Below are 12,598 nucleotides of genomic sequence, written 5' to 3' on the forward strand. Positions count from 1 at the left end.
ATAAATAAAATTGTAATTATTTAGAGATGCAATTATATATGCAGAAAAAATCTACATAAAGTGATTAGAATAAGGGGACTTTACAGCATTAATGAATACAAAGTCAATCATTCAAGCAACTTTATTTCTGTAAACTATCATACTCAAAAGATGATGAAATACCACTTATCTTCTAGGTTAGTGGTATTTTGGATTCTGCTTTTAAATATTTGAAATCTAAATTTTTAAAAATCTAAATAAAGACATATAAAACCCCAAAGAAAACTCTAAAACACTGAGACTGAATACCCAAATAAACAAGAGTAGTAGATGATGATCATTTTGCTAAAACTCAATACTGTAAAGATACCAGTTCTCCCCAAAATGATTTATAGACAGAATTCAAACAAAATCAAACTCTCAAGATTCTCAAATGTATCTGGAAAAACAAAGCACCAAGAAGGGCCAAGACACTCGCCTGTTTTAAAACAATTCACTATTATTATTATTATTTTTTTTAGAGATAGGGTCTTTTTCTGTCATCTGGGTTGGAGTGCAGTGGCGCAAGCACAGCTCACTGCGACCCTCAAACTCCTGGGCTCAAGCAATCCCTCCCACCTCAGTCTCTAGAATCAAGACATTCTTGAAGAAGAATGGAAGGGAGTGATTTGTTCTATTAGAAAGAAAGACTTATCATAAAGCTAGAGTAATTAAGGCAATGTGATACCAGCTCAGAAGAGAAATACAGGTCAACAGATGAGAAATAAGCCTAAAAACAGACAAACAAATCCACAGACCTTGACCTATCAAAGACCGCAGACCAAGGACAAAAAGAGATGGACTTTTCTATAAATGGTGCTCAGTCAATGCTCTACATATGTAAAAACTTTTATTTCTACCTCAATCCCAACACACATCAACTGCAGATGCATTATAAACAAAAACAATAAAATTTTTTAAAATGTATCTTTATGACCTCAGGAAAAGACTTATTAAAGGCTAAAAGGCAATAACCTTTGAGAATGATATATTTGACGGCATTAAAATTAGGAATTTAGGCTGGGAGTGGCGGCTCATGCCTGTAATCCCAGCACTTTGGGAAGCCAACTTGTGTGGATCATACAGGAGCTCCAGACCAGCCTGGCCAACATGGTGAAACCCCATCTCTACTAAAAATACAAAAATTAGCCAGGCGTGGTGGCAGGTGCCTGTAATACCAGCAGAAGGCTGAGGCAGGAGAATTGCTTGAACCTTGGAGGCAGAGGTTGCAGGTTGCAGTGAGCCAAGATCACGCCACTGCACTCTAGCCTGCATGACAGAGTGAGACTTTCTCTCAAAAAAAAAAAAAAAAAAAAAAGGAATTTGTTTATCAAGGTATTAAAAACAGGTAAGTTGAAAACAGATATGCAATAATGCAATATACAACCAATAAAAGGTGCAGATGAAAAGTACACAAGAACTGTTATGATGATCTACAATCTAACAGAAAAACAGACACCAGCAATTTACTAAAGAGACTACACAAATGGATAATAAACATAAAAGGTGCTGAAAAATTCAACGATAGTCATAGAAATGCAAATTAAAACCACTACATACCTACCAGCATGGTTAGAATAAAAGGCCGATTAATATACCAAGGAAGCTACAAAGCAATGGGAACCCTCACCCACCACAGGTAGGAGTTTAAGTGGTTTGCAGCTATGGAAAACTGTTGGGCGTTATCTGCCCAACTTGATCATATACGTACTTTATAACCCAGGAGGTGGAGGTTGCAGTGATCTGAGATCACCCCAGTGTACTCCAGCTTGGGTGACAAAGTGAGACTCTGTCTCAGAAAAAAAAAAGAGGAAAAAGACAAAAAAAAAAAAACAAGAAAACCATAGCTAAAAGCAACAATACATTTGGATCTCATAATATTAAGTGAAATAATCCAGAGCTCTGCTCCCTCAAAGAACAAAAAAAACCACACACATTCCGTATGGGTAAAGTTCATGAAATAGCAAAACTGAACTCTTTACGAAGATGCATACCTGTATGGTAAAACCATCAAAAAATTAAAAAAAAAAAAAAAAAAAAAAAAAAGCAAGCCATTATAGTTAAAGTCGTGATAGACGTTATCTATCATGATTGGGACAAAGGGACAGTGGAGTGATTGGGAGAGGGAAGGAAGGGGGCTTTCAGCATACTGGGAATGTTCTCCTTGACGTAAGTAATTACTACGCAGTCCTTCCTTTGTGATAAATCATTTAGCTGCACATTTGTTTTTACTCGCCAGTAATTAAAGACCAGTAACTGTAAAATTTCAAATTTTATGTAATCTTAAATCAGGCTTACAATGAAAAAAAAAAGTGCAGAAAGATCCTAGTCTTTTAAGAATTATTAAAAAGATATCACTTTATAATTTTCTAATGCCTATCTCATAACCTGATAGTTCTAAATTGATAGTCAAATAGCAAATCAAATTTGGCATTGGACATCACTGGTCTTCCTTGCCGTAATGAGAGTAAACATTATAATTAATCAGCTTACATGCTCTAGTATTGTAAGTTAGAATTAAAAAAACAAGAAAATAAATTTACCAGCTCCATTAGGTGTCTTATGGAGAGTAACACTGCCTCATTTGATGGTGGATCCATTAATCTACTCAGAAAATAAGCAATTCCACCTAGCCTTAAAATCTGGGGGGGGGGAAGACAAATATAATTAAACACATATAATATTAATATACTAGCATTACAACTTAGCCCTACCGGGACTGATGACTCAAAGCATCAAATTTACACATGATTTTCAAGTTATTTTACCAAAATGAATTAAAATTATATTTGTATTTCTATAAAAACATGTTTAAAGGCCCATATATATATTACTACTTTCTACCATCAACTCTATTAATAGGAAAAGTAGCTGGCTAAAATCTTAATGAACAAGTTGATTACCTACTATCTTCAAAATAAGGCTAACTATATCAAAAGACACAAGATACTGAAAAAATAAGTAGTTTATAATGAAGGATAACATGTTAACATGTAATAATAGTAGCTAATGTTTACTGAGCACTTACTATGTGCCAGGCACTGTTCTAAGAATTTTAGGAGGTTAATTTAAACAACCTGCCCAATATAACAGAACTAGCTTTTCCGGGGTGGAAGCAGGATTCAAATACAGGCAGTCTGCCTCCTCTAGAGCAGTACGTAATTTAAAATTGCTTAATACACATTTGAAGGAAGTTTAAATACACAATTCACTAACACACACACACAAAATAAATTGTGAGTTAATAATTCTTTCTTGGAGATTAATACAGTACTTTGTTCTATAAAAGATGTTGAAAATGAGATCACTTCCATTTAGTTTCTTCATTCTCCCACCTAATTTACCTTTATTTGTAAGCAAAGTTCTTCCAAAGGAGTTCTCAAAATTTCTGGCAGTTGATAGTCATCTAGAAGACTTGCTCTAAGACCATTATACAGATGATAGCAATGACCAGGTTGAACTCTTAAAAAAAAAAAAAACACACACACACACAAAAAACAAAACAAAGAGGGACGGTCATCAATGACTTTTTAGAACTCCAGAGAAAACAGTAGGCAGGGAAGTAACCAATATCTATTTCTTATAAGCCACATAATAGCTAATGTACATAATTATTTTTCTTTTTATGAATCATGTATTTCTTCTGTTTAGAAAAACCCTACACCGTCTACCCTCTTGTCACATTTTTAAGAAAGATACACAATAATTCCTCCCCACGCCAATAATTTGCTTCCCTATTTCTGACAGATTCCAGATTACTGTGCGCAGTAACAGCAGTCTACTTAGGTTAAGGCTAAGAATAGTAACCTCAAGTATGCGTTGTGATCAATTATATTATGTAATGAATCCTGGCATTATGCTAACCTGTCTATATTACTGAAAAATATTTTAAGTACAGTATATTCTATTTAGCAAGTTCTCAGAGGGATATTAAAAGTTTTTGTTTTATGTTTGTAACTAGAGCCTTAAATGATATCATTTTTTGGACAATGATAAGACTAGATGTAGACTGGGCACGATGGCTCATACCTGTAATCCCAGCACTCTGGGAGGCTGAGGCGGGTGTATCACATAAGGTCAGGAGTTCAAGATCAGCCTGGCCAACATGGTGAAACCCCATTTCTACTAAAAAAAAAATATAAAAAATTAGCTGGGTGTGGTGGTATGCTCCTGTAGTCTCAGCTAGTTGGGAGGCTGAGGCAGGAGGATCACTTGAACCCAGGAGGCGGAGGCTGCAGTGAGCCGAGATCATGCCACTGTAATCCAGCCTGGCGACAGAACAAGACTCTGTCTCAAAAAAAAAAGAAAAAAAAAAAAGACTAGATGGGAAGTGGTGACCATATTCAAGTATTCTCAAGCAGAATAAATATTTCTATAGGCTCTTGCTGCTATAGGAACAAAAATGAATTCTAAAAATCTTAGCTATTTCTGCCATGAGTCTACATAGATCCATTGTCTATTATATAATATACCTGAATCTCTCTCCAATAGAAACTAAAATAAGAGTACCTCCATTGAGAGCCACATAGTATAGCTTTTTCTGATCTCCAAAATAAGGCTTTGCTAAAGGAATTTTAATCCATGGAGTCTACAAACGACTATTTTCCTTTTAAATTAAAACATCAATTTCAGGATTAGTTAAAATGCAATACTCTATTAGTTTAGTTCTATTATTGTTTCATGGAACAAATCTAAAGGCTTAGTATGTTTACTATTCATATATAAAGGTGTGCCAAAACTTGGTCACTATGGTGAATACTTTTTGAATCAATATTTAGTGGTGATGGGTCTACATGGGAAAACCTCAGTCTTTCTGGGTCCCCTATCAAGTTATTCCCGGATAATTGATTATTAGAAGGGTATACTTCTTTGACTAAACCACGATTTTGGTTCAACAGCATCAACTCTCTAATAAACTGTCTCAAAATCAAGTTATACTGGGATAATGTGCAAAGATTATGCAAGTAAGTCAGAGCTTTATAGATACTGTACAAACTTAAAATGAGGGGTTGACAGATGGTCTGTGAAGTTTTCTTTCAACTCTCCTTTTCTTAAGTCTGTATCGAAAGATTAATGGAAATCTCTTACTCTATCTATAAAAGGTAAAAGAAAAACCCTCTTCTGAAAGTCCAGATATGATTCTATCACTCATGTAAGTGTAGAAATACTGTGATATATGCATTAAAGTCCAATTCTTTGTAAAAGTTCAAGACAAATCATTTTTCCTACCTTTAAGACAGAGATATTTTTACTTCTTAAGTTATTGTACCATTATGAGGAAAAGTACTTTCCTTGTGCTTTCATTGAAAACTACTGGTGAAAAATCAGTACTGCTATAAAATCTAGTGATTAGGAGCCTAGACTGTGAAGTCAGAATGCCTGGATTCAAATCCTGGGTCTGTAATTTAGAAAGTTATGGCACTTTGGACAAGTCATTTAATTTCCTTGTACCTTAATTTCCTTATCCATAAAATGGATATAATAAATGGATATACATAGTACTGTAGTGCGGATTAAGAAAGTTAATATGAATCAAGTGTTTAGGAGACGATCTGACACTCAAAAAGTATTAGTTGCTATTATTATTACACAATATATGCTTTTAAAAAAAGAAATGAAAACCAACTATTGTAAATAACATAACTTATTAACCAAACTCAGAAGTTGAAGGCAAAGGATTCATAAAATAGAAAACCTGGCAGATACTTTTCCAAACTATGATTAAAATAACTTTCTATTTAAAAATGTTTTGCAGTAAGCTCAAAATAAGAAGAAAGGTAACTCTTCTAATAAATATATTTAAATGCCAGCATCACACTTTGTTACACAAAATTTTTGTGTGTTCTAAAAGCTTTGGATAGAGTTCCCATCTTACCTTCCAGCTCGACCTTTTCTCTGTTTGGCATTAGCTTTACTAACCCACTCAGCGGACATTGTACTGATATTGTTCTGAGTATCAAAATGTGTCTCTTTTATTTTTCCTCCATCTATCACATAAACGACATCGTCTATGGTAATGCTGTTTGGAAAACAGATATATAAAATGTTAAAAACACACACACACACATCAAAAGCACTATTAACCTATAAAAGACCTATAGATAGGCATTTCAGAGCTTTTTTTTTTTTTATTGTATCAAATGATTTTAGCCATTCAGGATGTTCACTACTCTTCACACCCACATTTACCAATATTATAGGGATCGAGTACCTAACAGTAGGCAGTGCCAGGCACTGTAAGTGACAGCACAGTATTAGTTCTTCAGACTATATACTAAATTCTTACTTGTCTACAGCCAAATATCACAAGTTGCCTCATACCTAGCTCCATGGGAGCCCCAACAGCATGGTTTAATATCGGCTTCCGTAAAAGAATCTGTTTCAATGACTAAACTATGTCTTAGTACCTCCAAGAGAATACAAGAAAATTTAAAGGCTGGATATAACTAATTACCAAATACTACCCCCAACCAGAAACAGGCGAAAGGACAAAATTTACCTCAGCTCCCGTGCTTCTTTAGGAAAACAAAACAAACAAAACCCAACACCTAAAATGCTATTTCTGAGCTAAAGCATTATTATAGGTTAAAAAACCCCCACAAAATTGGCCATGCATGGTGGCTCAGGTCTGTTATCCCAGCACTTTGGGAGGCTGAGACAATAGGATCGTTTTGAGCTCAGGAGTTAGAGATCAGCCTGGGCAACACAGTGAGACTCCATCTCTACAAAAAATGTTAAAAATTAGACAGGTGTGGTGGCACATGCCTGTAGTACAAGCTACCTGGGAGGCTGAGGTGGAAGGATCACTCGAGCTGAGGAGGTCAAGGCTGCAGTGAGTCATAATCGTACCACTGCACTCCAGCATGGGTGACAGAATGAGCTCTTGTCTCAAAAAAGCCCACAAAAAATAAAACTATGCTCACTGCCATAAAAAAGGTTTTATTTTTAATAAATTACAAAACATGTAGTAGAGAAAACAGATTAAGGCATGTAAATATGGTGTTTAAAACTTCTGCAATCATCAGTATTTGATATTTAAAACAACTTTTACCTAGTCTCCGCAATGTTGGTAGCAATTACTATTTTCCGAACACCAGGAGGGGTTCTTTTAAACACCTGTAAAAATAAATATATCAGAATCACAAAAGAACACTAATTTCTAATACATTATTTTTGTAATTAGAGGAATTTCTTCAGATACTGTTCATTTTTAGCATTCTATGTTCAGTCACTGACATATACATCTAATATTTATTGACGTATTTATAAAGTATAGATCATTTTCAATATTACAAAATTATCTTTTGGTAAACCAAACTAAATCCCCTACAGATGTCATAATCTTACCACAAACAACATTTCCAATGAGGTATCATTATTTTAATATATAGCAGTTTTTTAACAAAAGCTGGAGGTTATAAAGTAGAGGGAGGGATACTTATATTAAGGACAAGAATAATGAAGCCAAATCTCCATGGGTAAAAACAATAAACAATCAGGCAGATGCCCAACCCAGCAGAATAAATGTCAACTGTGCAGCTGTACCAACCACTGTCTACTAGCTTGAGATCAGATTGGAGTGAAAAAAAATCCTCTTCAAATGGGGAATTCTACAAATACTGCCCACAACCCCGACAAAGTCACTCAAGTAGAAAGAAGATGGGTAATCAAGTACCACTGGCAATAATGCAAACAAACAAAAAAAAGCATAAACTTATCCCTTCATTTATAAAACTGGTAATCAATAGAGAAAATGCTTCCTAGGCTATTCACATACTCTCCAGCAAAGGAATACATAGTTTACTAGGTTATGGTGTAGAAGATGAATACTTCCACGCTGGAAACTCTTTCAGTCTTTGGAATCAAGAGTTTTCTTTCTTGCCCCTTCTCTTCTCTCAGGTATGTACTCTGTAATTCGTGACTAAGGTACCAGCAACAAAAATATTAAAAGGGTCTCAGAGAAAAATATCTTGATATTTTCTTACAAAAAGAGAAAAGGAGAAACTAGAAACGGGGAGAGGAGCAGGTTTTCTAATCAATTTCATTTTGCAAGAGCCTGCAAATACTATAGATCGTAACATTATCTTGCCTCTAAGAATGCAGTGTTCACTCTAATTAGGAAAGCGCCTGCATCTGACGGAGTCAAAACATTCATAATACTGTGAACATACTAATTTTGTGAAATTAAATCTCAAATCATCATCAAACTGTAGTACGTCACAGATCATTAATTTCTAGGTTTGGTTACTTTTGGTAGTACTCACATACCTTTTTCTCTTATTCAGGAAACCCAATCAAGTTACTGGTGAAACCAATTCTTTAAACTTTTCCCGAATATAGACACAACTAATCTAATTTGTGGGTTATCTTCTAATATTCAAGTTTTTGAGCAATCATCCCCTGAAGACTCATTTGCGAAGGTTCTCAAATAAATATTTTTTACATGAATTACTATTTGAAAATGCTCCTTAAAAAAAATAAAGGAAAACGTGTAACAAGCAGTCCTTAAAGCTTGCCTCAGTTTTAAATACATTTAACAAATGTATCCATTTAACATACCTGTGTCTGGTTAACTGTAGGCATCAATGAATGTAAAGGTATAATTAAAAATTTATCTGAAAATTAAAAAGAATCCAATTTTAAGATAAAGAGTTGCAGAAAAGCTCCATCAAACACATGAGACAATGAATTCAGATGCTGAACCACATAATTCTTTTTTTGATAAGACATTGAACATTGTTTAATGAAAATAGCTAAACCATCTGAGTTATTGACAAATTGCCCATGTGTTTAAGAGAACCACACAATTCTTAATTTATATTTCCACATACAAACAGACCAACTTAATTTCTTTATAGTCTTGTTTTCTGAGTGCTCCAAGTTCAAGCTAACATTTTGTTCTGTTATTTCATATTGATAAGTATTTTCCCCAAACTCTTAAAAGAATGCTCAAAAGTTGGGAATAACTTTTTCAAATTACACCAATAAAAGTTGAATGAAGAGCCAAAAATTCTGTTTAACATGAATATGTTTGTACACTTTGGGTGATCCTATTTTTTTGTTGTTGAGACAGGGTCTCACTCTGTTGCCCAGGAGAGTGCAGTGGTGTGATCTCTGCTCACTGAAACCTCTGTTTCCTGGGCTCAAGTGATCCTCCCACCTCAGCCTCCCAAGTAGCTGAGACCACAGGCATGCACCACCAAGTTTGGCTAATTTTTGTATTTTTTGTAGAGGATGGAGATTTGCCACATTGCCCAGGCTGGTCTTGAACTCCTGAGCTCAAGCAATCCACCTTCCTCAGCCTTCCGAAGTACTGGGATTACAGATTACAGGCATGAGCCCTGCACCTGGCAATCCTCACTATTCTAATCATAACAATAATATCTAAATTTTTAAAGCAAATTACTTATTAAATACCCATGTCCTACTTAGAAAATAATGAAATAGTCCTCGTTAAAAATAATACATTCCAAGGGTGACCCATATTTTAAATATATTTTGTTAAAAATATAAGAAATTCCTACTTTTTAAGTTTCCAAATAAAATAGCTCAAGCCCATTCATGATTATCAGCCAACATATATACCTGATATAATACAGTGATGGGTGAAAGGGAGAGTATTAAGAAAACAAGGGTTAATTTCACATTTAAGTATGCTTACAAAAATACAATCTAACTTAAATGCCCAAATGATTCAAGTCAGTTATATTTCCCCAGAAAAGAACTGCTGTTATCTAAAGGAGATATGATGATCCCCATGGACTCTGAAAAGATTTTACGAATCTTAAAAAAATAAAAAGTAGTAGACAGCTGTCAAGCAACTGATGTTGCTAAAAAAGAATGCTCTGAATTACTTGTCTCCGTGACAGTATGAAATATTTCAACTATAATATTCAAGCCAAAAATACTTGAATTGAATCAAGCCTTCAGATATAACTTCCAAGTTACAGGAAATACAGGTAAGACAGAATCAAATGAAATGATAGCATAAAGAGTCAGAAAAATTCAGAAAGTTGGACTTATTAGAGAACAACTGGCCTGGTCTTTTCCATGACCTTATTACCATGAGGAAAAGCAGGGAGTAGAGGGGAGCAATGTTCTACAGCCAGATCAAAAGATGTATTTGGTTTGACATTTTCTGTAGTTTGAACAGACTAGCGGTGAAAGACACTTCAGAAAAATGGGAAAATCTGATTACAGACTGGATTATTAGATGGTATTAAGGATTAGGTATGATAAAGACATGATGGTTATATAGAAAATTGCCTTGAGATTCTTGCTTATACATTTAGAAATAAAATGTGACAGCTGCAATTGACTTTAGGAAAAAACTAGGACTGAAAAAATAATTGTTGGCACTGAAGTTGTGGATATATATACGGTATTCATTAAGATTCTCTAGTTTTGGCTGGGTGCAGTAGCTCACACATGTAATCCCAGAACTTTCAGAGGCCAAGGCAGATGGATCACAAGGTCAGGAGTTCAAGACCAGCCTGGCTAAGATGGTGAAACCCTGTCTCTACTAAAAATACAAAAATTACCCAGGCGTGGTGGTGGGCGCCTATAATCCCAGCTACTTGGAAAGCTGGGACAGGGAACTGCTTGAACCTGGGAGGCAGAGATTGCAGTGAGCCGAGATCGCATCACTGCACTCCAGTCTGACAGAGACAGAGACTCCATCTCAAAAAAAAAAAAAAAAAAAAAAGATTCTCTAGTCTTTTGTATGTTTAAAATGTTTCATTACAAACAGCTTAAAAAGTTAGCCAGGCATAATAAAAGTAAAAACAATTTTGTTGAAGACTACATAATCGGTGAAAAAAAAATTTATATTGCTGATACCATACAACTAACAGCGTTAATGAGAACAAAATCTACACTCTTATGAAAAGAAAGAAACAAGAAATTGATAAGCATTTAATAAACTGAGTTTCAAAACTTAACTTCTTGGCACAGAGTTAGGCCAATTTTTTCCCCATGACAGTGACTAACTATACAACTGATTATCAAGGCTAAGCTTTTTTCAACGTAATTTGAGAAAAAACACTCAAATTCTGGAAAGATTTCCTTTAAAAGGAATTGAGCTGGTAGTAGAAGTATATACATCAGTAACTCTTTCCTTGAGAATAATTAATTGAAACTAGAAAGTTAATGAAGTCAATTATAATAATCTATAATATCACACCCTTTTCCCACTCCCCATCACATACACTAAATGATAATATTTTGGTATATATCTTATCTTTATTGGTAAATATATGCACACATTTTTTTAAATTATAAGTACACTATACAATAATGTTTATAATGAGGGAAGGAAAGGCCAGAGTTAGAAGATTTAGCCAATAAAAAATCTTAGTTGTTTGAAAAAAAAAATTCACCTGTCTAATCATGACAAACTTTTCTACAGAGAAAAGTTGTCACACAAAAAGAAAACAGAAAACAGTGTTTCTTTATAGAGAAGTCAATTAGATCAAAATACCTCACCAGCTAGATAGTAAATAATTTTAATTACAGAGAATGCTTTCAGAGCATGACAACAGGATTTAACAAATAATAAAAACACGCATTTAATATTTTAGTCAATACAATTAGATCAAAATATTTTCTGGTTCCTGTAAATTTTGTCTGGCTGGGCGTGGTGGCTCATGCCTGTAATCCCAGCACTTAGGGAGGCGAGTGGATCATGAGGTCAGGAGTTCGAGACCATCCTGGCTAACACGGTGAAACTAATTTTTTGTATTTTAGTCTCTACTAAAAATACAAAACAATTAGCCAGGCGTGGTGGTGGATGCCTGTAGTCCCAGCTACTCAGGAGGCTGAGGCAGGAGAATCTCATGAACCTGGAAGGCAGAGATGGCAGTGAGTCAAGATCGCACCACTGCACTCCAGCCTGGGCAACAGAGTTAGACTGTCTCAAAATTAAATAAATAAATAAATTTTGTCAAAAGCACTTCAACAGAGTGAGGTTCTAGAAATTATATTTGGAGGCCACGCACGGTAGCTCAAACCTATAATCCCAGCACTCTGGAAGGCTGAGGTGGGAGGATCACTTCAGGTCTGGAGTTCAAGACCAGCCTGCCCAACATAGTGAAACCCCATCTCTACTAAAAATGCAAAAAGTCGGCTGGCATGGTGGCACATGCCTGTAATCCCAGCTACCCTGGAGGCTGAGGCAGGAGAACTGCTTGAACCCAGGAGGCAGAGGTTGCAGTGAGCCGAGATGGCACCAACACATTCCAGACTGCCGACAGAGTGAGACTTCATCTCAAAATAAAAAAATTATATTCAGAACTGTAAAAATTAAATAGAATTTGCTTTGTAATTTTTATATTCGAAGTTAATGATTGCTGAAAATACTCTAAATTTTATAGAAAAAAATGTTCTCATTCATTCCTCTAAAGTTTATATGTTTCAAAATATGCTGCTCATACAGGATCAAAATCATTTAAGGAATTTTAAAAACTTCAGATGTTCAGGTCACATTCTTAGATTTGGGGTGATGATGGGGTCTACGTATCTGAATCTTAAAGAAGCTCCATGGGTGACTCTGTTGTATAGTCAGAATTCAGAAACACTGGGC

The 12,598-nt window shown here is 35.0% G+C and overlaps 1 protein-coding gene across 3 annotated transcripts in view; it reads right to left on the bottom strand.

The window, feature by feature from the left end:
* Positions 1-12,598, bottom strand: part of DHX36 (DEAH (Asp-Glu-Ala-His) box polypeptide 36) — a 51,174-nt gene that overhangs the window by 11,268 nt on the left and 27,308 nt on the right. For 2 of the 3 annotated variants that reach the window (XM_011958985.1, XM_011958983.1), the window contains exons 13-17: positions 8,578-8,633; positions 7,070-7,134; positions 5,894-6,037; positions 3,363-3,480; positions 2,562-2,660 (exon numbers count right to left, since the gene is read on the bottom strand). In XM_011958985.1, coding sequence (XP_011814375.1) covers positions 2,562-2,660; positions 3,363-3,480; positions 5,894-6,037; positions 7,070-7,134; positions 8,578-8,633 — 482 coding nt within the window. The remainder of the gene's footprint in view (positions 1-2,561; positions 2,661-3,362; positions 3,481-5,893; positions 6,038-7,069; positions 7,135-8,577; positions 8,634-12,598) is intronic. The other variant, XM_011958984.1, reaches the window with a different exon arrangement.

This window comes from Colobus angolensis, unplaced genomic scaffold (assembly GCF_000951035.1).
Source record: "Colobus angolensis palliatus isolate OR3802 unplaced genomic scaffold, Cang.pa_1.0 Scaffold48, whole genome shotgun sequence".
Classification (NCBI taxonomy): Eukaryota; Metazoa; Chordata; class Mammalia; order Primates; family Cercopithecidae; genus Colobus; species Colobus angolensis.